This window comes from Dasypus novemcinctus, chromosome 2 (genome assembly GCF_030445035.2).
Source record: "Dasypus novemcinctus isolate mDasNov1 chromosome 2, mDasNov1.1.hap2, whole genome shotgun sequence".
Taxonomy (NCBI): Eukaryota; Metazoa; Chordata; class Mammalia; order Cingulata; family Dasypodidae; genus Dasypus; species Dasypus novemcinctus.
This window is the reverse complement of record NC_080674.1, coordinates 159,806,537-159,833,980: the sequence shown is the minus strand read 5'-3', so window position 1 is coordinate 159,833,980 and position 27,444 is coordinate 159,806,537. Positions and strand designations below refer to the sequence as shown.

At 56.3% G+C, this 27,444-nt stretch overlaps 1 protein-coding gene across 1 annotated transcript; it reads right to left on the bottom strand.

Moving 5' to 3' along the window:
- Nucleotides 1-1,272: 1,272 nt before the first annotated feature.
- On the bottom strand, nt 1,273-18,003 carry CDX1 (caudal type homeobox 1). The gene is given in 4 exon segments (XM_004453738.4): nt 1,273-2,196; nt 2,761-2,906; nt 17,477-17,753; nt 17,755-18,003. Coding segments are annotated over 4 exon segments (798 nt in total). The 5' UTR covers nt 17,923-18,003; the 3' UTR covers nt 1,273-1,989.
- Between the last annotated feature and the right edge of the window lie 9,441 nt (nt 18,004-27,444).

The following is a 27,444-nucleotide window of genomic DNA, read 5'->3' as shown; positions in this document are numbered from 1 at the left end:
CAGGAGCTGAGTCTTTAGGGCTTCCCAAACTCACTTGGCCACAGGTATTTCTTCTTGGTAGGCCAACTCCCTAGTTAGACAGATGGGGAAACAGATGCCCAGAGAGGGGAAGCAATAACCCCAGGGTTACACAGGAAAATTTTTTTCAAGAAGGTACTGGAGATTGAACCCAGGACCTTGCATATGGGAAGCAGGTGCTCAACCACCGAGCTACACCTGCTCCCCAGTGTTTTAAGATCAGAATACGATATTCACTCCGCACCAGCCACCCTTCCCGAGCCTCTCCCGCTCTGCTCTTGAAATCCTTGTCCCTTCCCTCTGGTGCCACCTGGGTCCCTGCCTTTGAGAAGGTGAAGTCACAGGTGTCTCCAGCTACCAGTAGGAGGAGAGAGAGAAGCACCTGCGGCTCTTCAGGGGCTTGTGCCGGGACTGGATCCGCCTCGGGCGCTGTCGTCATGTGCCCTAAGAGCAAAGGGCGATGGCGAGGAAGCCGTGCACTTTTTATGGCCCAGCCACCTCCCAGGACAGCAAACAGAGGGGCAAGCAGCTGGCACAGCAGCCCTCCAGGGAGAGGAGGCCTCACAGCGCGGACTCCTGCCCCCCTCTGGGAGGGAATTAAGGATAGCAGCTTCTCCCAGAGTTTTAAAACATTATATTTTAAGCTCATGTTGGTCTTTTTTTTTTTTTTTTTTAAACCTTTCCTCCCTTCTTGACTGGCCAGCACGATGAGTCTTTTAGGTCTCAATTCAAACATCACCTCCTCCTGGACCCTCAAGACGAGCTGGGAGCCCGCTCTGTGCTCCCATGATGCTCTGTGCTCCCATGATGCTCTGGCTCCCTGGATGCCCACAGAGCAGATCTGATTGGCTCTTATCCTGCTGGATTAGTGTCACCCCCGTACAGAGCAGTTTTCCCCACGGGACTTGGCTTTGGGGAGGCAAGCACTGTGTTCCCGGGACCCAGCCGTGCCCCGGGGATGCCTAGTGAACGTCATCTGCTGAAAGAAGAACCTGAAATGAAAGTATTTGAAAAGCTCAAAGAATTGAGATATATCGAGACGGATGATTCCACTTACAAAATGAACACAAATTTTTATAGTCCCATAGCCTTACTCTAACAATACCCTGCTTTGAGCTCTGAGCTTTCACATGCATTTTAAAGATGGCCTATGAAGACTGGAAGGGAATGAGTCGTTCTTAGGGAAGGGGGTGGGTGACTTATTCTTCTTTAATTTTTTTTGTCTTTCATGCTAGGAATAATGATTTTTATACATTTTTTAAAAGAGAGAAAAAAATTTATTCTTGAAGCTGCATCAGAGAGATTCCACTCTATGTACACCATGTGCCCAGCTGTGAGCGTTACCTGGTCCGGAGAAAGTCCTCCAGGCCAGCCCCGAGGGTGGCAGAACCCTGGCAGGGTGGGCTCTGCCTGCCTCTCCCCCAGGACCTCCCCCCATCTAGAGGCCCCATCGAGAACACGAGGAAGGCGGTTCTGCAACCCAGAGCGGGTGCGTCAGAGCCTCTCCCAGGCCCAGTCCTGCGGGCTCTGTGCTCAGCACCCTGCCTCGAGAGGGCTCAGGGCGCGCTGGGACGGGGTGGGTGGAGGTGAGACGGCAGAGAGGCGGGAGCGAGCTGCCTTCTCTCCTCCCGCCAGGCGATGATGGTCTGCGAGCAGTCCACCTCCTCTCAGCCCCATCCCCTTTCTCCGGGGTCTGCCTGGTCCCGACAGAGCAGAAAGTGGGGCCTGGGCCCTGTCTTGGCCCCTTACCCAGCCCTCTGGGGCTTGAGATGCCCTTGGGAGATTGGGAACTCCCACGCTGGGTTCCCTCATTCCCCGGAGAAGAGCTGCTCATCCAACAGGCTCACGGCACAGATGGGCCAAGGGGAGGCAGGGAGCGGGAGGGTGGCTTGTCCAAGGTGGCCCAGAAGGTCAGTGGCAGGGCTAGCATCGGACCAGGCCTCTTGGACCCCCAGCGGGCCGGGCAGGGGGCTACGGAAGATACTCCTCCTTGACAGGCAGCGGGGAGGAGGTGCCCAGGAGGCTGGCAGAGCTGGGGCACAGGCCCCCCAGGGGCGGCCCTGCTGGGCTGGGGGTGACGTTGTGGGCTGGCGGGGGTGGCTGCGGGGGTTGCTGCTGCTGCTGCTTCTTGTTCACTTTGCGCTCCTTGGCCCGCCGGTTTTGGAACCAGATCTTCACCTGTGGAATCAGAGCACAGAGATGGAGTGCAGGCAGCGGGCCTTTGAAGGAGGGAGAGACAGAGCTTGTTGAGACACGCAGTCCTTGATGTGGCTTTCGAGGCCTCCCTCCTGCTCCACTCCCCTGAACGCACTCTCCCCTCTAGATCTTTCTCCCTGACCCACGAGACACCTTTCTCTGTAACCGTCCCTTCTATTTCTATGGCCAGGTCCTCCCCATCTTCCAAAGCCAGGGTCTAACACCCGCTCCTCCCAGAAAGCCTGTTCTCCCCGTGACGTCCCCCTCTCCTAGGTTTAAACAGCACACATACCTACTATGGCACTAACTACAGCCTGCTGTAGCCAAAAGCTGATCAGATCCCCTTATCCTCCTGTTTGGGTGGCAGGGATACTGAGTTGAGTGGGGGAGGGAGGGTGGTAGCAGCCCAGTTTCCACGATGCTGTGTGACCATAGCCAGGAGGCTCAGCCTCTCTGTTTTCCTCCCTTGACACTCTGTGGTCTGCCTGGCGGTCTGGAGGCCAGATCCCCAATTGCTCCTGTGACTGGGGTGGGGGCCCCACCCACCTGCCGTTCAGTGAGCCCCAGATTGGCTGCCAGCTCTGATTTCCGCCGGATGGTGATGTACCGGCTGTAATGGAACTCCTTCTCCAGCTCCAGGCGCTGATGGTCAGTGTAGACCACACGGTACTTGTCCTTGGTCCGGGTCTTACCTGAAAAGTAGAGGGCGTGGGGAGGGTAAGGGGAGGAGGATAAGGAGGAGGGTAAGGAGGAAGAGCCTGGAAAAAATGCCCAGACAGGGCTCCTCGTAGGAACGGCAATCCAGGCACCACTGGAGGAGGGTCCCAAGTAGCGGGGGATGCACCCCAGCCTGGGGTTAACGGTCATTTCCCCAGGCTCCGGCCATACAACCTGGGGTAAGGACCACGCTCACACCCATTTTATGGAAGGGGGCGCTGAGGCTCAGAGAGGGTAAGGGTTACACAGCAGGAGCTGATGAAGCCAGGTCTCCTGACCCAAAGCCCTGGGAACACAAGCGGTTCCCAGAGGCAGCTGCGCGACGGCCTCCCTTGGAAAGTCACATGCTTCCAGGGCACCCTGGCCATTTCAATCCTCAGGGTTCCTCCCCGAGGAATCTGCATTTTTAGCAAGCCTTCCCTGGTGGTTCGGATCAGGGGTCCTCAGACTCCAGGCTGGAACACCGGTGACACGGAGGGGACATCAGGCAGGCAAGGGAAGATCGAGACTGAGGAGCCGACAGCGGTTCCTTCTCCTGCATCTGAGAAGGAGAGCGGGAAAGGACGAGTGCACGCCGAGGTAGAAGCGGAGGCCCGGCAGGGCAGTCCTGACGGGGACGGCGGGGGTTGCCGGGGCTCCTGGGACCTGGCAGAAGGCCAGAAGACCCCTGCGCTGACCTGGACCAGGGCCTGGAGACCGTGAGTGCCCACTGCCCACCATGCAGCTCGCAGCTGGGTCCCAGGGGAGCCGGGAGCTCCAGAGCAGGAGCCACTCCATTCATTTGACAAGCATTTACAAGCTCCTGCTGTGAGCCAAGCGCTGGGGTACAGCAGAGAGCAAAATAAAAATCCCTGTCCTCGGGACGCTTAATTCTAGTGAAGGGAGATGGACCCAAAATAAGTAAATAAATGCGTATGTTAATTGATAAGTATTTCAGAGAAAAATAAAGGAAGGGAGGGGGACTGGAAATTTAGGGAAGGGGTTGAAATTTCAAGTTGATGGCCAGCGAAGGCCTTACTGAGAAGAGGACAGTTGAGCAAAGATCTAAAGGGGGTGAAGGAGAGAGCCATGCAGATATGCGGGGCGGGAGTTCTAGGCGGAGGGAACAGCGAGTGCAAAGGCCCTGAGGTAGGAGCATGTCTGACATCTGACGGGCTGCAGGGCCAGCGAGGGGCTGGCACAGCCGGGGTGTGGTGAGCAATGGGGAGAGGAGCAGGGGACTTGCTCAGGGAGGCCAGGCAGGGCCTTGCTGGCCAGTGAAAGGACTGTCTTTTACCCTGTCTGGGCTGGGAGTCGCTGCAGGGTTCTGAGCAGAGCAGATGAGGTCTGACACAGGCTTCACCGTTTCTCCTGCTGCCGAGTGGAGAACAGCCTGGCCGAGGCAGGGCCAGGCGCAGGCAGACCCCCACAACCCCAGGGAGAGGCGCAGGTTTGGCCTCCACCCGGGGCTCGGCCCGGGGCCGGGAGCGGGTTTGAGGGCCATCCAGGGTTAATGTCAGGGCTCTCTTTGGGGCTGGGATCAGAGGTCTGTCTGGAGAGGAAACTGGGCTGAAAACCAGTTTCCTTTGTAAGAAGCTGATCACGTGGCTGGGAGTAGGAGGCGCCCGCAAGCACTTCCAGGGCCACAGGGCGCCCTCCAGGGCGGCCGCCGCCTTCCCTGGTGCCAGGGCTCCCGCGGCCGCCAGTCGGCCTCCCCTCCCCGGGTCGCAGCTCTGGGCCTCCCGGGGCCCCTGCACCAACCAGCCCCCTCTCCTGCCCCCGCCACCAAGCCCACGCAGCTTGGCAGGACGGCCGTGGGCTCCCCTCAGCCAGCTGGTTTTGTGGAGAGCGGGAGACAGCAGATGTCCCTGGGCTGCTTTTCCCCGGGTTTCCTGCCAGAGCGGCGGAACCAAACTGGACGCTTCTCCACCCACTGCCCTCAGCCCGGCTGCCCAGCGCAGCACGGGACAGCCTCGGCCCTTGGCCAGGCCTGGCCCCAGCCAGGGGCCAAGGGAGCGGCTGCCGAGGCCTGGGCTCCAGCTGGGGCCCCTCCCCGGCCTCGAAAATCTAACGTCAGCTCAAAAACAGATCCACCGAACGCACGGCCCTCGGAGTCCAGTGGGGCTCTGGAGCCACACTAGGTTCACTAGGCTGAAGCTACAGGGGTTGGGGGAGTTCAGTCTCCTTCCATGTTACAGATGAGGAGACAGTGGTTCAGAATGGTTCCGTGGCAGCCTTAGGTCCAAATAAGAGATGCCCCATGAGCCCATCTTGTCACCCTTCCTGTACAGGCAGGGTCGCTGAAGCCCCAGGCAGGCCCTGGCATCGGGTCCACAGCCCTCGACCCCACCCTGCAGGGCACAGCTCCTCCCCCATCACGTGTTGGCCTCCCGGAGCTCACAGAGCAGACCCACCGCCCCACTTCTACTTCTGGGACGGGAGGGGCCAGACTGCGGTGAAGGCAGTCCCCTGAGAGCCCTGACTGGAGCTGGGCTGGATGTCCGGCAGGGCGGGGGCCCTTGGAAATGCCCAGAAGAAAAAAGAAATAACAACAAAGAGGCCCAGAAGGTTTCCACCACCCCGGGAGGAGGCCAGGCCGGAGGCAGAGCACGAAGCACCCGGCCAGCCCAAACCTCAGCCTGAGCGTGCCAAGGAGGGGCGCTGGGGCCCCCTTTCTTCCAGGCATCCAGCTTTCACCTCCACCTTTCTGATGGGTGGGCGAGGTGCCCGTGACGGCCATTTCATGGATGGGGGTCAACTGAGGCTCGGCAGGGGGCGGGCGCGTGCTGAGGCTGGCCCTGCCTGCCGGGCCCCCCACCCTCCAGCCTGGTGCTTCCCAGAGCAGGGCGGCAGGCCACCCGGGAGGATGGACTTCCCTGTACGGCGACAACTCTCTGTCCTGGCCAGGCCCGGGGGAGGGGCTGGTGGCTCAGGAGCGCGCTGGCCGGTGGAGCAGTTTGAAGCACGCAGTTTTATTGCTAAGAAAACGACTGCCAAAGAATCAATGTTTGATATTGTACTGCGTGGCCCGGGAACCAGGGAATCCCATATGCTGTGCAGGGAGAGATAACTGGGACATCCTTCTTGGAGCTATCGGCATCGAGCCTCATTTAAAACGCACATACCCTTTGACCCATGAGTTTCACTCCCAGGAATTGACCCCACAGATAAATGCCCAGAACTGTAACTGTTTCTAATAGCACAAGACCAAAAACAATGTAAATGTCCACACGGAGGAAACTGCTTAAGTAAGCAATGGTACATCCCTGGAGAGGAGTACTATGCAGCCATTAAAAAGAAATTAGGTTTTGTGTGATCTATTAACTTCAAAAAAAAAAAAAAAGGTAAAAAAATAAAGAAAGTAAAGAAAAGAAAAAGAAATTAGGGGGACAGACGTGGCTCAAGCAGGTGAGAGCCCGCCTCCCACAAGGGAGGTCCCGAGTTCAGTTCCCAGTACCTCCTGTAAACAAAAACAAAACCAAACAACAAGCAAAAAAAGAAACAACAACTCAGGGAAGCTGATGTGGCGCAATGGTTGAGCCTGGATTTCCACACACAAGATTCCAGGATCAGTCCCCAAACCATGGTATTCCCTCCCCCCGTTCCCTGCAAAAAAGTAGAATGCTCCGTAGGTACCAATAAGGACCAATGCCTAAGACATATTGGTAAGTAAAAAAAGCGAGACATAAAATGGTATGAATAGTATGTTACCATTTTTGTGTAAAATCGGGCAGGGGTACATACCCAGGCAAGTTCGCACACCAATCGCGTTTTTTTCTGAAAGGATATACAAACCAATAATAGCTGCTGCCTCTGGGGAGAGGAACCCGAACCTGGGGGTGAGAGGTAGAAGGGAGACTTTGGGATGTTTAAATTTTTACCATGTGCAGAGAGGACTTTGCATTTTCAATTACTGTCAGCTCCAGTCCTGGCTCTGGGCCAGAACTGCTGCCTGCCCCAGGCCACCCTTCCCTTCCCGGGTCCCATGAGCACCTGTGCCGCCTTGGGAGCCAGGAGGGCGAGGGCAGGGAGGTGCGTGAGAGTGGCGGGGCGGGGAGAGGGACTTGGGATGAATGATTTACAGACCCCTGGGACGCTGGGGATAAGGGGAAGTCCAGCCTCCTGTAACAGGTGTCCGATGAGGGGCCGCCACTCCCAGTCACCTAATGAGTAACTCTCCGGGCCAGGTGCCAGAGAGGGTGAGGCGCCCCCAGCTCTTCAGAGGGGATCCTAGAGCTGAGGAGCCTCGGATAACACCCAAATCACACAATTCTTTGTGCCCTGGCCTGGGGACATACAGGACAGCCCGTCTGCATAGGCCAGGCTGCCGTGGAAGACAGCAAGCTCCGCCGCCCCTGCAGCCTGCACAGCAGAGGCCCTGGGAAGCTACAGCCTAACGCGTCAAAATGCCCGACCAGCAGCCTCAGAACTTGGGGAGCTGGCCCCGGCAGCTCAGATTCAGTGGTACTGGAACAGGGCTCAGGGCTGTGATATTTGAACGATTCTCCAGACAATCCTGACATGTGGTAGTTTGGGCAAGCAGACCTCTGGGATTGTGCAGTACAGCTTTCTCCCTGGCTGGGTGGCCCAGGACAGTCACCTCACCTCTCTGAGCCTTATTTTCTCTAGCTGTAAAATAGGGATCATTATTATTATAGTAATAATACGGTATCTATGGGCCAGGCACGTTGTGTGCCTCTCTCTACAGCCCATGAGGTTGTACAACCGTTATCTCCATTTTACAGATGAGGAAACTGAGGCTCAGAGAGGTTCACACATCTGGCAGGTGGGATTCAAACCCAGGTCTGTCCAGCCTCAGAAACAGCAGAGGAACCCATCACACAGTAGAACATCTCCCACCCCCAGGTGGGACCAGGTGAGGTAGGTACCAGGGCCTGGCACATAGTAGGTGCACTGGGAAGGCAGACCTTACTTGTTCCCAATAGTGGCGGCACGGCCAGCTGGCAGGAATGCCGGGAAATGGATCTGTGCACTGAGCGGTATGCTGGACGAGACTGTTTATTTATAAGGGTCCTTCCAACTTGGAAACAGAAAGCTCCCAATGTTTGTTGATTATCTGACTGTGTTTGTTATCGTTGCCGAAAGAATTCTAAGACCGGCTTCTCAGTTGGAGTGTCTAGACGCGGGGCCTGCCCGGCTGAGGACTGGGCTCAGGAACCATGGAGGCCTGCAGCAGGGCCTCCCGACCCGCCCCCGGGCAAGGACAGAGCGCAGCCTCTGCCCCAGGACGGGGTGGTGGCTCCAGGAAGTCGAATGGCCTCCTGGCCTGAGCTTCCTTTGCCCGCTGCCTACTGAGTCTGTGGCCCTGGGAGATGACACTGCCAGCTCTGGCCCTCGGGATGGAACATAAATCCAGCTCCAAATCCTCCCTGACTTTTCGCTGGGTGGTCCAGCCCCAGCCGGCTGTGTATCAAAATCCCTTCTCCCTGCTTACCACACGCGCACGCACGCTCGCATGGGCCCCCCAGGAGGTTCCGAAACACCAGCTGGAGCCAGTAGGTCCTGGTCTCAGTTTTGTGCTATCTGGCTATGTAGCCTTGACTCAATTCCTTCCTCAGTTTCCCCTTGTGCACCAGGAGTGGGTGGGGCTGCCAGCTCCTAGACTCCAACATTCTGTTAGGTGGGTTTTACAGAATGGGTGAGAATGAATATTCTGCAGGGATATGATAAAGGACAGAGAAAAACAGGGATAAAGGAGGAGGATGCAAATATAAGATCAATGTGGACAAAATGGCATTAGCCAGGAAGTGAAAAATCCAAGGCTCAAAACTCTGGCCTAGAGTTTAAAATACACCTGATGCCACACCTCCCTCCATAACTCGAGTCACTTTCTTCTCATTTCAGTGATTTCATTCGCCAACTGGGTAAAACACTTTCCACCACTCTGCCCCCAAAATAGATTCCTCTAAGTAAACCCCTCGCTGCTCACTGGCCCTTGGTAGCACCCACAGGGAGGGCAGGTCCTGCACCTCCTCCCGCCCATCTCTGGGAGATGCTCACTGACCGTAGCTGCAGAGCCAGCGGGCACAGGGAAGGGTTGGGACAGACAGAAGGGGTGCGGGCATGGTGCCGGGGGGCCCGGTGCCCCCCTCGACCGCAGGTGTCTTGGTCCCTTCTGGCCAGGGGCTCTCCAGGGCATGGGAGAGGCAGAGGGAGGCCTCAGCGGGAAAGCACTCCAGCCTGGATTTCTAGTCCCAGCCCCGCGACCGGGACCCTCGGTGGGACCTTGGCTAGCCCCTTCCCCACTCTGGCCTCGGCTTCCCCACCGTTGAATGGAGAGCTCGGCCCCGTTCAGGCCTGCAATGAGGCAAGACAAGAAATTGGAGGGGGCAAGGGAAGAGAGACGCACTTGATTGACAGGAGGATGGGCATCTTTTAGGATGTTGGATGAGGAAGAAAGAATTGCAAAAACGTTGAGCATGCAAATAACTTGGAAATAACTTGGAGACGTTATCCAGGGCTGCAGAGTGGCAGCAAGGGGGCAGCCCTGAGGTGGGGGTGCTTCTTGTGAGGCGCTTAATCCTCGCAGCTTGAACCTACTGAGGTTGGGAAAAGGCTGGGATGAGTTCCCAGAACTTGCCTGGAGGCGGCGAGAGCAGGGGAGTGGTCCAGCCTGGCCGTCCTCGGATGACTGGGCTCTGGGCTTCCCTTCCCCCAGCAATCACAGGGATGTGAAAGCAGTTTGTAAAGGGCAAAGAGCTACAGGGAGGAAAAGGAGAACTGGGCTATTGGCAGAAGCTGATGTCGGAGGGATCCCCTGGGAGAGGGAGGAATGTCGCCTGATGGGGAGCTGCAGGGAGAAGAAGCCGCTGGCTGGGGAGCCCGGGGATCTGGCCTGCCCACCAGCCGGCTGCGCGCTCTCCAATCTGGGCCTGTTTCCTCCTCCGTAGCATGGGTGGGGGGAGCTCTTCGGACGCAGCGGTCCTGACCTCGCCAGCTCCGGGCTGGGTGGACGCCCTGTGCCTTTCCCAGGCCCACCTTTGGGTCCTGGCCCAGCTGACTCGGCCCTTCCCTGGGCCCTGTCCCAGGCTGCCTTGTCCTGGTTCCCGACTCAAGGCCTGGAGCCGGCAGGAGGCTGGCACGGGGGAAGGCCGGCCACTTGCAGGAGCCCCGTGCCCTGCCCTCCTCCTCACCCTCACCCTCCGCCAGCACTGCACCCTCCTCCACCGCCGCAGCCACCGCCTCCTCGAGAGCCACCTTTCTATCACCCCCTGCCTTATCTTCGTCGAGGTCAGCAACCTGACCTGGCTTGGAGAGGCAGCAGAGAGGACGGAACTTTGACGTCAGCTAGACCTGATGGCTCTACCCTGGCTGGGCCCCGTGCCAGTGGCGTGATCCTGGCCAGGGGCAGAACCTCCCCGAATCCCAGTTTATTCATCTGTATAATGAAGGAGGCACGGATGCTTCCTTTATGTGGTTGTTATGGAGATTAGATGTGATCCTCAAGTTAACAAGGTGATTATTCATAAAAGCTGGCTGTCACAGTGAGGAGGAGGAGGATGAAGATGACTGCAGAAACAAGGGAGCCAAAAGAGGCAGAGAGATTCCTCTGGAAAATAAAGAGCCTGCCTGGAGTGGGTTACCATCCTGGGAACTCTTGGGAGGGATTTCCTGCACTGTCTCCAATGACAACCACCAGCCACATGTGGCTATTTGAATCTCAATTAATTAAAACTAAGTAAAACTTAAAATTCAGTTCTTCTGCGGCACTAACTGTATTTCAAGCGCCCGAGAGCCGTGGGCCACGAGCGGCTGGCCCGCTGGACATCTCCATCATCACAGGAAGTTCTGTCCTCAGCGCCGCCAGACCAAACTCCTACCGAGGGCGGTGCCCGCCCCCAGCGGCACACGCAACCCGCCTGAGTGCGCACCGTCTTCAAAGCAGCCATTCGCACACCCACCACCTATTCACAGTCTTCCTAGGTTTGTCCACAGAGGCACCTAAAATAAGCCTGCTGCCCTGGTCCAGGAAAGCTCTTCTGAGACTTGTAGACAGCGATCGTGTCCTTTGCACCTTCTTCCAGGCTGAGCAAGCCTTGGCTCTGTGAGCTGTTTCCCAGGGGCTGGCTGTCCTCTCATCCGGCAGTGAAGTCCGTCTGACCCCCTGCAGGCCTGGGTCCTGGAGGCTCACCTTCTGGGGGGAGGAGCAGGGAGGGGCCCCTCCACACCCCAGCCTGCGCTGTGACCTTGGCTCCTGGCGTGCTCTGTGAGGGTGGGGCCCATGGCACACTGCTCACCCAGCACCCACCACGGTGCCCGGCACACAGTGAGTCCTCACTAAACATGTAGCACAAATCTGCTGCCTCTTCAGTCTTCCTCCTTTCAGCCTCCAGCCCCTCAGGCCCAAAGTGGAGGTGCCACCCTGGAGCCCTCGCCTCCTGGCTCACTACGCCAGTCCAACAGTCTCCAAAGGACATCCTTCCGTCCATCTCCGCTGCTCCGCCGCCTTAAGCCAGGCCACTGACGTAACGAGGAAATAAACTGCTCTGGGGGTCAGAAACGCCCCCATTCAGTAAAATGCTGAGCACGTACTGAGTGCTCAAAGGATGTCAGTTCATATTGTTATCACTATGTAGATGCTCAGGACTTAGGTTAGTCATTCATTCCCCCTTTCACTAGGAGGGAAGGGGCGCAGGTAAAAACAAACAAATGAAATAATTACAAATTGTGACTGGTCGTATGGAGGAAAGTAAGCAAGGAGCTGAGGAGTAGACTAAGTGTGAAGGAGGGAGGAGATACCCACTTTACTTAGCTTTAGGACAGTCCCTGGATGAGGGAGCATTTCAGCTAATCGCTGAAGGCTGAGAAGGAGGCTTCCCTGTCAACAACGTGGAGGAATATTACAGAAAGCGAGAAGAGCTTGTGCAAAGGCCCCGAGAAAAGGAGGAGCATAGCGTGGTAGAGAGTGCCAGTTCCCTGACTGATGGTGGATCCCTTTTGCTTTGTCCAGGCTGGCTGCAGCACCTGGAAGAGCACTTGGCACAGAGAGACTCGGAGAATATCACTGCCTGCCTGCCTGCCTGAAAGAATGAATGAATGAACGAATGAATGAATGAGAGATATACAAGATGAGATTAGAGACCAACAGGGCTCTGAGTGCTGGGGTGAGGAGTTTGGATTTGACTCCAAGGGCAAAAGGAGTCTATGGAAGGTGTTGAGCCGGGAGCTGCCACCTGGGCTTTCACTGATGCCCGCTCTTTCTCTCTGTTGAAGCAGGAGGATCCATGTGGGGTGCCACCTAGACGCTTGAGAGGGAAGCATGGCGTGAGGAGGCTTCAGCACGTTAGTGTGGTGATGGACCTGACTCCAGACATAAATGCTGTTTCCAAATCCCGGAAGCTCCCAGACATAAACTTGAGAGGCCAGCCCATTAAGATAACTTCCAACTGACAAGCCAGTGCTGCTAACAAAGCCATTTTGGACCCTCAGAATTATTCCCTAAGCTCCAAGTAGGAATATCTGCCAAAGCAGGGGGAGGGAAAAAAACCACCCAACCAAAAAAAGCCTTCTGCTCTCTCTAACTGGGTCATTCCCCTTCCCAGCTACATCTGAGAGATGAGGTGTCAAATGTGGCTTCTGCCTCAAGAACCACTTTAAACAGCCAGGTCCCTGCCGTCTCCTACCCCATCCCCCCACCCCAGCCTCTTATAACCCATCCCTGACTGGCCTCCTTTTTCCCTCGACCTGCTGAGATGCACCATGGAGTGTGTGTGTGTGTGGGGGGGGCGGTAGAGAGTCTTGGGCTCCTGCGCCTGAGTGTGCTGCTTTAGTTGACAGAGCTCGCTGAGTTCTGGAGCCTGTGTTTGAACCCTGTGCTGCCACATCCCACCTGTGTGAGCTTGGGCAAGCCACCTTACCCTCTCTGAGCCTCATTAACCTTATATGTAAGATGACACTAATAATAGATCCTTACACTTCTTAGGATTGTTAGAAGGCTTGAGTGAGATCACGTGTGCAAATTTCTTGGCACAATGCCTGGTAAGGACTCAGTCAATGCCATGGTCATTACCTTATCCTCAGCTCCCACCATGTGCAAGGCACACTGAGAAGGATGGGACTGATTCAGACTGGTCCTCAAGGAGCTAAGAAATGGTAGATTGTGGGGACAAGCAAGATGATGAAAGAAAACAACCAATGATCCACGTTGTTAAAGGGTCTAAAACTGTGCTTGGAGGGGTAGGAATCCAGGAGTGCTTCCTGGAGGCAGTGGCCTTGGCGAAGGAGTAGCATCTGAAGGTGAAGATGCAGTAGAGGGAAGGGAGGGCAGTGCAGACGAGGGACCCAGACTGGAAAGGCAGGGAGTGTAAGGTGCGTGCTTGCATGTGCCTGCCTGGGGCCAGCAGAGATTGCATAGGCACTGAAGCATAGGGCACCTAAGTGTGCCCGGTGCAGGGCTGTGCCTCATCACTTCAAGGTACAATCCTGTCACGATGATCCTAATGTTAAAGTGAATTCTTTGTGATCTGTTACCTTTAATTAAAAAAAAAAAGTTATCCAAAAAAAAAAAAAATGAAATGGAGGAAACCGAGGCTCAGAGAAATGATCTAAGTTAACTTGCCTGGGGCACCACAGCTTCTGGGAGAAACGGCGATTCCAGGCTTGAGAAGAGCCCTGTCTCTGCATTCAGGCACTCTAGGGGGAGAATGGCTGCAACAGCGGGCTGAGGCCGGTTGTTGAGAGGGCTCCGAATGCCACAGAAGTGAGGCTGGATTTTATTTTATGGCAATGGGGAGTCATGGAATGCTCTTGAGCAGAGGACGTGCCTTGAAAAGGCAAATCCGGCAGTGGTTTGGAAGACAGCTGGGCAGAAGAAAGAGCCTGGCGAGGTTGGTGGCTGTGACAGTGGGCCAAGGGACAGGACCTGAACTGGTGGAGAGAGGAGCCTGCGTCCCCACCTCGGGCCTCAGTTTCCCCACCTGAAAGCAAAGGGGTTGAACCAAGATCTAAACACGATGCAGCAGTCTCATCATCTGAGTGAACATTTCCCTTGTCCTTTGGGACCTCAGTCACCCCAGTGGGCAATTAATGGGTAAAGCAATGTTTATTCACAGGGAATTGGAGGCAGAACCTTTGATAAAAGGATGATTTATAACCCTTCTAATGAAAATGCTGATATTTATAGATGCAAAGAGGAAAGGAAAAAAAAAATAGAATCCCTTGTAGTCATTTCCTATCCTGGTCACAGTCAAATGATACTAATCACTTGGAACTGATTAATATTTTGTTTATGGACTGAAGCCAACAGCCTGTCCCTTATCTCCCCAAGTTTACCGTCCCCTCCTTAGAAGAGCCAGCGCCTGAGTCCTGAGACGCGGAGGAGCTCAGCTACTCCTTTCCCAGGGAGTCCAGGGAACAACCCAAATGCAGGAGGCGGGAGCCAGGCTTCCACCACTGGCGCGAATTGATTGTTTGAACATTCTGGGGTCCCAGGACCTCAGAAACTTACGTCAAAGCCTCCCTTCTTCTCCCAGAGTTGTCTTACTGTCCCTCACACTTGCCCTGTTCATTTACTGAGCACCTACACTGAGCAGCTGTGCTAGGGATGCAGTGGTGGGTAAAAGAGACAAGGCTCTGGACCACATGGGTGTTTGCCTCTGGAGATGGGTGGGAAAAGACAGGTAAACACCTAAGTAAGCAGATGAGTAAGTAAACGGAAATGGGAGTTAGAGCTCTCAGGGAAACAGGCAAAGGTTATTGATGGGTATGGAAGGAGTCCAATTAGGGAAATCATGGAGGGCTTCTCTGAGGAGGTGGCTATTAAGCTAAGTCCTGAAGGGTGAGAAAGAGCCAGGCTTGCAGAGAGTCGGGGGAAAGTGCTTTTCAGGAAGAAGGGAACAGCACATGCATGAGACCTGAAGTAGGCCTTGGCGTGTCTGAGGAATGGAAGAAGGCTGGAGTGGCTGGAGCTGTGCGGCTAAGAGGAGTGTGGACGGGCAGGCTGGGGAGGGAGGCAGGGCTCAGCTACGGCACAGCCTCGTAGACCTCAGGAGGAGTGTGGGTTTTCTAAGTATAGCGGAGAATCAATGGAAACATTTAAACCAAGTGGTCCAATGTCTATGCCAGCTCAGCTCCCGCTTGTGCCAAATTGGAACCCGCCTTCCAGTGGGACAGGCTGAATACATACCCAGGGCCTGGTGGGGTGGGGTGGGGTACGGCGGCTGACCTCACCTCTCTTGTCCAGGCAAAGCATTCTCAGGAAACACCCTTGGAGACCCTGTGCCTTCAGTGCCCAGATGGAGAAGCTGAGATCAAAGAGGGGAGACGGCTTCTCCGTCCCAGAGAGGGTCCCCAACCCCATGCCAGAGCACTGGCGGGTGGGAGTCACTGGCCCCAGCACCAGGGAAGCAGCTACTACCTTCCAGAAGACCAAGGCTCCCGCCTCCTAGGCAGAACCCATCTAATCTGGCTGCCCAGACAACCCTCTCCTGGAGCCCTGGAAACCCCCAAATCTCCCTTGGCCCTTCCCTCTATTCTCTAGGAGTAAAAAGAGAAAGGCATTTGTCTTTGGGCAGAGTCACTCAGAGGTCCCCTGTTTGTCTGGGGACCACAGTTTACCAATGACTTTAGAGACCAAAATCTGAGCTGGGGTCAGCAGCTCTTGTGCCCAGAGACACGAGGTATTTTGCCTGACATCACACAGCCTGGAAGCTCCCACAGGGCTCACTGTTGTCCTCTGTCCCCACTGGCCCACCCTTTCCCCCCTTACAAGGCCTCCTTCCAAGTCCTGGCCCATGGAGAACCTCCCAATCCATCCCCAAATTTGCCTGATCAGCAAGAAGCAGCAATTGCAATAGAGAAGCAGGAAAAGCAGGCTTCCTTCTCCGGGTCTCCCACACACAGAGCTGCAGGACAGAGGATCAGTGTCCCCAGACATCTCCTCTCAGATAGTCTAACACAGGGCTCAGCCTAGGGTTTATAGATAAGCTTCTGGGAGTCTCCAACCCCCTTAAATTGTTCACCCGATTTTACAACCATTTTCCCCCCTAGAGAGATCTGTACCTTTCCTTTGCTTTTTCAAGGAGGTCCTTTTGTAACCCAAACAAGGGTATAAAACTGCTGCACAATTTCCCTCTCCTCTCATTTCAAAGATGGTAAAACGGAGACCCAGAAAAGATTTAAGAGAAGCTGTTGTGTAAACGGATTAGAGCACAGGGTTTGTGTTATCTGCCAGGGTTCATATACCACTAGGTATATGGCCTTGGGCAAGTTATTTAACCGCTTGCGTCTTTATGCCATAGTTTCCTCATCTCAAAAGTGGATTGTTAAAAGAATTTAAAGAGTTAATGCATTCAAGATCTTAAGTCAGTGACTGGTCCATAAATGGTTAGCTGTTATTATTTTGTCAAGGTCACAAGCAAGGGGCAGCGCTGAGGCATAAACTCCAGTACTCTGAGGTCTGGTCCCCTAGGTCTCCCTGCAGGTAGATAGGAGGTTATTTTTTGGGTCCCTGGGACTTCCAAGAAGGGGGGTTGTAGCTACTGGTCAACCCCACCCCAGTATCTGCCCCAGGGTGGGCTGGGTGGGGGGAGACGGAGCCTGGAGAGAGAGAAGGTGGGGGAAGTCCCGGCTAGGGGAAGGGGAGGAGGGGCCGGACATCAAAGGGTGGGCAGGCCAGCTTCCCGCCCCCAAGGCCAGGTGGCCTTTGTCAGGACAGGCCAAACACAGTTGGGACAATGGGATGGCATGTTCGCTTTCCGGCCAACAGGAGTCACTCTCGAGCCTGTTACATGACAAAGGGGGTCCCATAAAGGAGGTCAGGCGGCCCCTCATTCAAGCGGGGCCTTTGTCCTGCCCCCTCCCCAGCCTTTGAAGAGGGTGGATCAGAGGCCTGCCTGGGGGCAGGAGGTTCACAGGCTCAGGAGCCAAACAGTAGCCACCTTCCCAACTGCTCCTGCTCTCCCCTCCCCCAGGGTCAAGAGTTCAGGGAGGGCCCTGCGGAAGTAAGGTAGGGTCCCCCAGTCTATCCAAGGAGGGTTCTTTTGAGTCCAAAGGATACCACCCATCAATTTTTTCACTGTACAGATGGGGAGACTAGAGGCTTGGAAAGTACAGCAACCTGCCCATCTGCCCGTGTTCACGCAGGGTCAGCTGATGGCCCCTTCTGGGGCCGCTTCACATCTGCTGCTGGGAGCTGGGATGAGCAGTGGAAGAAGCGACCAGGCAGAGCACCAGGGCCAGGGTTTCAAGAAGAGCCCCAGGACAAAAGTCTGGGGACCTGCCTCCTACTTCCGGCTCTGCCGCACACCCGCAAGGTGGATCTCTTCCCCTTCCCGGGTCTCAGTTGCCCCGTTTTCACTGAAGGCCAGCCGGGATGTGCGTAAGGCCCAGGCAGGCTGAGACTCCGCAGGGGGAGAGGCCGCCCGGGAAAGGGCACAGCTGAGAGGGCAGTCCTCCGGGGACGGCGCGGAGAGCGGTGTCCCCACTCTCCAGCACCGGAACGGGGCCAGAGCAGAGGTCAGAGAGGGGGCGGCCGTGGTCGCGCCCTAGCACCTGCCGGTGCCGCGGGGAGCCGACCGGCGGCGCAGGGCGAGGGAAGTGTCCTTACCGCTGCCACCGCCGCCTCCGGCCGCCACGCTGCGCCGCATCCACTCGTAGGGCGTCCGCCTTTGCGCTTCGGGCGACGACGGGGCGCCCAGGCCGCCGAGGGGCTGCGCCAGGAGGCCCGGGCCGGGTCCAGGGGGCGCGGGCACCGGGCTAAAGTCCGGAGGGGGCCCGAATGCCAGCGGAGCTGGACTGGCGGCGGGGGCCGCGGGGCCCGGGCCGTAGGCGGCGGCCCAGTCGTCCTTGGGCGCAGGGAAGGGTGCGCTCCAGGCCGTCGGGGGGAGCGGGGACGGGCTCCACGTGCGAATAGCCGGTGAAGTCGGGGTACTGCGGCGCCGCGGGGGGCGGCGGCGGGGGGCCGTAGGCTTGCGGGCCCAGGCCGAGACTCGCGGGCCGGGCGGGGCCGGCGTACACGGGAGAGTCCTTGTCCAGCACATAGCCCACGTACATGGTGGCCGCCGGGCCCCCCGCGCATGCTGGGCCCTGGAGCCGCCGCCGCCGGCCGCCCCGACGAGCAACTGCTCACCTGAACTCGCCGGCCCCGCGGCCGCGCCCGCCCCACCCAGGCCTTTTATAGCTCCGGCCCGAGCGGCCCCAGCCGCGGCGGGTTTGCATTTCAAAGCGGGGGGAAGCCTCCGGGCCGCGAATCAAAGGGGGAAACCCGTCGGGGGCGGGGGGTTCAAAAGGAGACAAATTGCCGCCCCAAGCGGGAGGTGGACGGGCCGGGGCCTGGAGGGGGTGGAGGGCGCGGAGGGGCGGCTGCGCGAGGGTCCAGGCACCGCGGCTTGCGGGGATCTCCTTCGAGGTGGGCGGCCGGGTAGTCCCAACGCCTTGTCTTTCCCGCGGACCGTCCCGCGACCCCATTTTGCAGGTGGCTGAAACGAGGGGGTTCCTACAGCCAACCCTGGCCTCTGGCACGCTCCTCAGCCAGCCTGAGGTGGGGGAGTGGGCTCGCTGACTTCAAACGGTGGCGCCCGTCTGTAGGGAGCAGGGAGCAGGTCCTTAATCTTTTGGAGGGAGGGGTCACGACCCCACCGAGTCTCTGATGAAAGCTGTGGATGCTTTTCCCCGGGAAAATGCACATATGCACACACACGAGTCTGCATACATTTGAGGGGCTCAGGGAATGTCGGAGGTGGCTCTCCAGAAAAAGTCCCCAAAGGGGCGGAGTTGGGGCATATCCTGGGAATGTTCTGGGGCACTTTCCCCAGATTCTCAGAGCCACCTCTTACGGCCCTACTCCCCCTTTTATGAGAAGCTTCCAGCACGCACAAAACTAGAACTGTATGATTAATCCCTCTCTACCCATCACCCAGCTTGAACAATTATCAAGATTTTGTCACACTTGTTTCATCTACTCCCTCTCCCCCCCTTTTTTTTTTCTGAAGTATTTTAAAGCAAATTTCAGACCTTGTCATATCCCTACGTACTTCAGTATGCAGCTTTAAAACACATGGACATTTTCTTACATAATATGCCATTATCACATCTTACAAAATGAACACAAATTTCTTGGTATTATCTAACACACAGTTCATAGTCAAAGTACACCAGTTGATTCGAAAAATATCACTCGAACAGTTGGCTCCTCCAAATCAGGATCCAGAAGCCCTGAGCCATTTATGATACCTGGGGGCCCGTGGTATTTTAAATGCTCTGTGCTCCGCCCCCTCGCCCTCCACCTCCTCACCCCCAGCCCCCTTGGCCATTAATGACTGGTAAACTGGTAAACAGCTACCCAAGAGGGGGTAGCCAATTGAGGGGAGGGGGTCTGTGAACTGGGAGGGGGACTTGGAGGAGACTTCCTGAAGGACAGGGCTCTGGGTCAGGAAGCCCTGTGGGTCCTGTTCTCTCCTCATAAGGGTTCAGTCCTGAGGAAGCAGAAGTCCCCTATGGGGTTTGATCCTCTGCCAATTCCTGCCCCCTCTCCCCTCCTCCCAATGTGCAGAGGGCAGAACCTTTAGCAGCTGCTCTCTCTCCAGGTTATCACGTTAGCAGAGGCAGTTCTCACGGCTGGAGGCAGCTAGGCACATAGGCGCCACCTACATAACTTGGAAAGCCCGTTGTAAAATGGAAATGTGAGGTCCCTTGTTCAAAAATTAAGAATTTCAAGACAGCAAGAGCAGAGCGCTCATTCCCCCAGGTGTGGGCCCTGAGTGACAGCTGCACAGATGCCGTGCCATGAAGCCCGTCCTGGTCAGACTCCTGGCCTCCTGGGACTCTGATGAAGACCCTGACAGAGTTGGGCAATCAGTAAGCCCAGGGCTCCCCTTCTTGCTCCAAGGAGCCCTTCCTGTTGTGCAGGTGGAGGCTCTGAGGCCCAGGAAGGGAAGGGGCTGTGTCCAGGTTTACACAGAAGAAGAAGGCTTCTTCCTTGTGGGACAGGGGGAAAGAGGCTACTTGAGTCAACACTGACCCAGATGAGCACGGGGCTGCCTTGGCATTTCCTGCGGGGTCAGGAAGTGGACATGGTGGTGGAATTTTGCTCTCTGGAGCTCTGGGCTCTGTTCGGGACCTAGTCTTCCAAGGGGTCAATGAGAAACTGGGCAGTGTACAGAGGAGGGGAGGCCCCAGAGGACTGGACTTGCCTCTGAGCTGAAGTGACTGGGGCTGCTCAGCCTGGATGCTGAAAAGACCTGGGTGGGGCTTGAAGGTCTGAGTTTGGGGTGTGGGGACAAGGCAGACCTGGGCCCTGAGGGAGGTACAGACACAGATTTCAACCCACTCAAAAACGAAATGCTCTCAAAAGGGACACCCATCCTGAAACGGGCTGTCATGAGAGAAGTGAGCTCCCCATCACAGGAGCTAGGCAAATGGCTGTTGGAGGTCCCTGGTCAGGGATGCTGCAGAAGGGCTCCCTTTCTGGGGAGCAGGAAGGTTGGTGCCCTCTAGTGCCCCTAATTCCAAGAGTATGCTTAGTGAGTCCTAGAGGACAGGCTTGGAGGCTGCGGGTTGGTGTAGGAATTCATCCGTTCACCTATTCATCCACTTGACAAGTAGGGCTTTAACACACCCCCCTTTGTGCTGACTCAGTGTTAGGGGCTGGGTGAGACCCTGCTCTCAGGGTGCTCACAGTCTGGGGAGGGGGGTAGGGAAGCGGGTATGAATCAAATATTCACACAAATGAGGGCCAAATTACAACTTGGTGAGGGTCAGGAAGAGGGAGATTTGACCATTGCAGGAGGAAGTGACATGAGTCAGGGTCTAGAAGGAAGGACATGCTGGGAGAGGGACAGCAGTGAACAGAGGCCCCGGGGGGAACACGCAGTACTGGGAGGACAAAAGACCAGTCTGCAGCTGTGTGATGGGGCGCAGGGGAGATGAGTCCGGGTGAGGGTTGGTGGCCCTGCTGGCCTGGTGAGCGGTTGGGGGCGTTATCAAGGGTTGAGGGCGAGGGGAGGGGGGCGGTGGGCAGATGGCTGCGGCTGCTGTGTGGAGAAAGAGCCAGAGGAAAGGCTGCAGTCCAGGAGCAGGGAGGAAGCTGGGCAGGGGTGCCGGGGAGGGAGGAGATGGTGACCTGGACTCGGGCGGTGGCCGTGAGAAGGGGCCCAAAGCTGCAGGGGGACTTTCTGGGCAAAGCAGGAACTATTTCCTTGATCGGGGGAGAAGGCAGAGCCAGAGAAGGCCTGAGATCCAGAGGCGCCATCCCAGCTGATCCGTGGGCCCCAGATGCTCCATGCCTGGCCCCACCCCTCAGCACTGTGCTTTGCAAGGGTAGGAGCTGGGGGGCACCCCCCACTCTGCAGTCACATCCAAGGGGGGGCTCCCCACCATGCCTACAGTGCACCACCACCCCCCGCCCTGGCCCATTCTTCCCGGACCCTGGGTGTCATGCCTTATTTGCTGGTTGACAAAAGGAAGCACAGAGAGGTCAAGGTGCCTGGCGAGGACACACAGGCTCAGGGCTGCGTGCAGAAAGTGAGGCTCCTGGCAGTACCGGCTGTGCTTGTGGCCCAGCCTGAGTGCCCAAGGAGCCTCAATGCAGCCCTGCTGGCCACCCCCCCCCCCCCAACTGTGGTCTCCGGTCCAGCCAGAGTAGGAGGGCAGGAGTATTGTAGATTTCATAGTATCCTATGGGAGACTCTTATTAGAGAGCCAACGTACCCATTTTACAGATAGGGAAACTGAGCCCAGAGTCCTAAGGGAGGAAAGGATTTTCTCAAGTTTCCACAGCAGGTCAGTGGCCGCACTGGAAATACACCCAGTTCTTTTAACTCCTACCTCAGTGACCTTTTACTGCATTTTCTGAGGTTGCAACCTCTGGCCCTTCACTTGGTGCTGGAGTGATAACATAGCTCTGCTATTTATTGAACGTTTTGCTGAGTGCCAGGCATTGTGCCATGCTCTTTTGTATATATTATCTCAGTCCATCCCCTCTCAGTTCATCTTCCCCAGGAAGATAGGGTCTACTATCATTCCCTGAAGATGAGGCTGCGGAAGCTCAGAGAGGGCAAGTAACCTGCCTGAAGCCACACAGCAAGTACATGGCCCATCAGAAAATATTTCTTTCCTCTACAGCTGAGTCCTTCAGTTGGGAAATGCCTCCCCTGTTAGCTAGGGTTTTGCTTAAAGGAATAGCTGGCTCCTCTTCCTCCTTCCTTCCTTCCCCTTTACGCACAAAATCCTCTGCTCTCCCCTTCGCCTTCATTCCTGACTGGGCCCCCTAATCAGCGTCCTACAGCCCTTCAGTGACACTATAACCTGGATTAAAAGTCCCAGTCTGGGAATCTGAAATTGTAGGTCCTCCCCAACCAGCTTCTGACTTGCTTTGTGCCCTTGGGCCCCTGGTCTCTCTGGCCTCAGTCTCCCCTGGACCTTAGGCAGCCGCCAGTTGTGGGCTCCAACCCTGTGTGCGTGGAGCAGGCCCTGTGGTGCCGCCGCCGTGGCAGCAGCCTCTTCCTCTCTCTGCAGCCCCTTATCTCTGGGAGCGATTGTTTATTGGATGCCTCCTTCCCTCTGACTCTGTGGGTGGGCCCCTCTTCCCCCTGGAAGCCCTCCCTCTCTTGCTCTCACACACTCAGCTTGGCCCCCTGGGGTGGGGTGCAGGGCCCGATGGCCTCATAAAGATCTTGTGATAACTCGGTTTTAAAATGAGGTTTATGGCCCTGGAAGAGAAAGCATTCTGAGCTCAGCTTTCTGCTGGAAACGGTTTGCTTAGGAGAAGCAGGGGCACCAGGGCCCCACCTCCAGCCCCTCAGATCAGTCTCTAGGCCGCAGTCCAGGGGCTTTAGACTGGGGTCTGGGGCCAGCCAAGCCTCCATCTCGCTGTAGCTCCTCCTCTCTGCGCGCCCCTTCTGAGGCAGGGTAGACCCTGCCCTGCCGGCCTCTAGGGGACAGGCGTGAGGCTCACAAGTGAGCGAGGCCTCTGCCTTCCAGACCCCTCTCCCTCTGTCATCTCCGCACCTTTCCTCTTCCCCTCCCGCCCCCCCTCAGAGCAGGGACGCCACCTGCTGGCACTCCAGGGGATTTGGACCCACACGGGCACCCGGTGGTGCCTAATCAGTACTGTGGGAATGCCACCCGGTTCTCCCACTGCGGGGACACAGAGGCATGGGGGCGAGAGTGCCCCAGTACACGGTTCACTTAGCGGGCAGAGGGGGACGCTGGAACCAGAGACCCGGGGACACAGAACGTCCTTGTCAGAAGGAGCGCGGCATCTGGACTCTAGTGCAGAGGAACACCAAGGCCAGGGAAGGAATGTCACCCTGTGAGTCAGTAGTAACCCCGGGGACCCAGAAGCCCCAGTTCCCTGTTGGGATGGAGATCCCTGCAGCTGCTCAGATGGGTGAAGAGTCAGGGGCAGGGGATGGGGTGGGGGGGAGGTCAGTGCACTAGGCCCCTGCCCCGCTTCTCGCTGCCATTCTCCACATGTACCACGCGGTCTGATCTCATCAGCCCCTTGCTACAATCCTGCAGTGGTCCCTCCTGACCCACAGGAGAAAGCCAGACTCCTCTGTTGGACCCACAGGGCCCTAACACCTGGCCCCCTGACTGCCCTCCAGCTCCCCTCCCAACCATTCTTTTCTTTTTATTCAAACACACTAAGTTCTTTCTGGTCTCCAAGCTTCTGCACACGCTGCTTCCTCTGTCTAGAACACTGGTACCCCTCCCAGCCCTGCATAGTGTGTGGCCTCAGTTGAAATGCTTCTTCCCCAGAAAAGACTTTCTCTACCTACACAGGAATCCCCATCCACCAAGCCCCTTATTCTTTATGTCTTTTTCATCACACTTATCACACTTCATTATTACTAATTTTGTCTGTGGTGTCCTCAGTGTTTGCTTGTGAGCTCTGTAAGGCAGAGTGTACATAGTAGGTGCTCACCTTGATATTGATAACTATGCTTATGAGGTTGTGTGCCTGAAATATGAACTAGGCCTAGAGCTGCAGGATGCCTAAGAATTACCTCCTGAGAGCCTCTGTATTGCTCAAATGTGGCCACTCTCTAAGCCAAACACAGCATGTAAATGCATTACCTTCCCCCCAGTGTGGAACATGACTCCCAGGGATCAGCCTCCCTGGCACCAAGGAATTACTACCAGTCACTAACTGGTGATGCAGCTAGAAAGAGACCTTGAATAAAAGGGTCAATTCAGACCAGCAGAATATCTCAGCCTACATGTATGGTCATGTGTTACAGCTTAAGTAGATACAACCCTAGTTACTGGTTCTCCCTGAAGGCTACGGGGACCCACAGGGTATATGGTCATGGCAGATGGATTTTGAGTTCTGAGCCATGTCAATGAGCCCTACTTTGGAATTTGTGCTCCTGAGAGTGATGGAGCTGGACTCAAATGTGACCTTTCTACACATGCCTCTTCTGTCACTTTTACTGAACCTGTGGTTGGTGCTAGGGATGGTGCATACTCAGGGGACTTGAATCTCTGGACTTCCCATGTGCCAGCTGGGCCCTGAGCCTCAGCAGAGTTGCAACCCCTACTCTCTGGTTCGTTGGACTTACCCAGGTCAGCTAACAGGGAGGTGAAGATGGTCAATTACCACACTGGGGAACCAAGAGTGCCTACAACTACAAGCAGGGAAAATTGCATGCATCATTCATGGGGAATCTAAACCCCCTCTTGATCTAGAGGTGGAGAGGACATCACCATCCCAGGGTCCACAGAATGGAGAAATAAAATATGGATTAGAGTGGATTTACTTATATTCTACTATAAAACTGTTGTGCTAGTAATAGAAGGAATTGTATCATTGACGTGGAGAAAGTGGCTACAGTAGTAGCTGAGGGCAGGGAGTGGGAAGAAGAAATGTGAGGAGGAGGCATTTTTGGGACTTGGAGTTGTCCTAAATGATATTGCAAGGTCAGATGCTGGACATTATATATCCTGCCATAACCCACTGAATGCACTGGGGGAGAGTGTGAACTACAGGGTAAACTACTACCCACGTGGTACAGCAGTGCTCCAAAATGTGTTCGCCGAGTGTGATGAGTGTGCCACAATGATGGGGGAGGTTGTTGGTGTGGGAGGAGTGGGGTGGGAGGATGAGGGGTATATGGAAACCTCTTGTTTTTTTATAATGTAACTTTTTTTGTGATGTATGTATCTTCAAAAAAATACAATTTACAAAACTGATGAGGGTGGGGAGTGGGTTATATGGGAACCTCTTATGTTTTTTTAATGTAACATTCTATGTAATCTATTAACTTTAATTTTAAAAATGTGTTAATAAAAAAACATAGTAGTTGCTCAATTAATTTCTTTTGCATGGATGGGCAGTTGGGGAACAGGATGGCCTAGGAGTTAGAGGTTCCATCCTCCTTTGTGTCCCCAAGCAGGTTCTGGCCCTCTCTGGGCCTTCTGGGCCCAGTGAAGGGGAGATGTGTGGCCTCTGCGACCTGCTGTTCTGATGATCTTGAGCCGTTTCTGTGTCCCTTGTGGTCCTGGGTCACTGAGACAGAGGCTAGCAGGGTGGGGGCAGGGTCTAAGAGCCCTTATCTCCCAGGACCCTGGCAGGCCGAGCCCATAGTCTGGCCCAAAGGGGCAGTCCTGGGACTCTGGGGTGGGAATGTGGCCTGAGGCCCGCCCTGGCCTGCCTCCCCAGCCAGGCAGCCGCTGTCCTGAGCGTCGGGGGTGAGGAGGAGCGCACTTCCCACTCTGTGCCTCTTCTGACTCCAGGCTGCAGGCACAAGTTTCCACCTTCCTCGCCCTTGCCCTCGGCCTGCGGAGTCTGGGCAGGGGGCCGGGGCGGCGGCTGGGAGCGTGGGGAGAGCCAGATGTGGTGGCCCTGGCCCCGCTGGAGTGATGCTGAGCCGCCCCAGGGGGAATTCTCCCACTCAGGCTCCCTTTCCGGCCCCGCCCCTCCTGGCCCCACTGAGAGCTGTGGCTTCCGGCTCTGACAAGCGTGGGTGGGGGTCTTAGGGGAGGGGGTCAGCTGAGCCCCGTTCCCTCCCTCAGGGAAGAGCTTGGGCCGCTGAGTCTAGACAAAAGCCTCAATTCCGGTCTCAGTTATCACTGACACATTGCAGGGCCATGCACAAGTGGCTCCCGTCACTGGGCTGTGAAACGACGTCCTGAGAGTGGGCTTTTGAGAATCGGGCACCTTTCGTGGAGATTTCTCGCTCTCCTCTAGTCCCTGTTCAAAGGCCTTCTGGGCCTTGCGTCTTCGGGCCACCCAACAGCCTTGTGAAGTAGGCACATTTATCTGTATTTTACAGTTAAGGAAACTGAGGCTCAGAAAGCCCAGATAATGTAATTTGTTCAGTGTCAATTAGGAATTAGACGGAGAGGCAGAGCCGGGTCGGAACTTAACCTTGGAGCAGTGGCAGGGTGCTGTGGGGGGAGGCTGAACCCCAAGGCCCAGGACTCCTTTTTCCCTCTGCTCCCTTCTCCCCGTCCCGCGCAGGCAGGGCTCCCCACTCTCCATGCTCTGCCCACCCACTCTCACCCTCCCAGGACAGTCTTGCCGGGAGCCAGCGCCTTGGCAGGTGGGCCTGGTGCATACTGGTGCTGCACTCCCCTCACGGCACCCATGCAGCCCTCTCAGGGCAGACCAGGGGAAGCTGGGCCCAGAGAGAGGAGGGCTCGGCCCTGGCACACACAGCGACGGGAGGCAGCGCGAACGAGGGAAACTCACAATTTCAATAGTAACACTTCCAGGCCCCGTACTGAACCCTTTAAGTACATTAAGAACATTACAAATCGTACAAAATGTACAGTGAAGCATTACAGTCTCATGAGTCAGTCCTGGGATTATCTCTGTTTTCCAGGTAAGGGAACTGAGGCTCAGGAGTTGAAGTGACTTGCCCAAGGTCTTGCAGCTGTGATGTAGAGAAGCTGGGATTTGAACCCAGCTCTGTCTCTGGCTCCAGAACTTGCCCTCTCAATGGTGACTCTTGCTCCTCAGCTGCCCAGCCCTGGGCGAGGCCCCAAGGTGCTCTGTGCCTCTGCACCCTCCCGCTCTCAGCTGAGGGGAGGTATAGCAGTCCTGACGCCCACCAAGGGTTAATGGTGGTAGGAGCTAAATGATTCCAGATGGGCCAGGGGACGGCTGGGCTGGCCGGAAACCGGCAGCCGCCAGCTTCCCTGGGGAGCCGCCACCAGCCGCCCCCTCCCCTCTGTGCTGCCTCCCTGGCCCCCAGCTGTCCCCGTGCCCGGGGCCCGTCAGTCTCCTCTCCCTAGGCAGAGTCCAGCACGAAGGGAAATTGCAGACAGAGCATCCCAAGGGCTTTTGGGTCTACCTTGTTGTGTACAGATGAGAAAAGTGAGGCTCAGGGAGGACAAGGGACCTATCCAAGGTCACCTAACAAGTCTGTGGCTGGGTTTCCTGATCCCAGACCAGCTTTGATGGGGACCAGGGGGTGGAAATGCCTCCTTGAGGACACACACATACACACACACCTGCCACCCAGCTGTTCTGGTCCCAGCACTTGGGCCAAAGGTTTCAGAGGGGAACGGCTAGGCAAATGCTAGGAGGCGATTTTCAAAGTCCTCAGGAAGTCTGGGCACAAGAAGTCC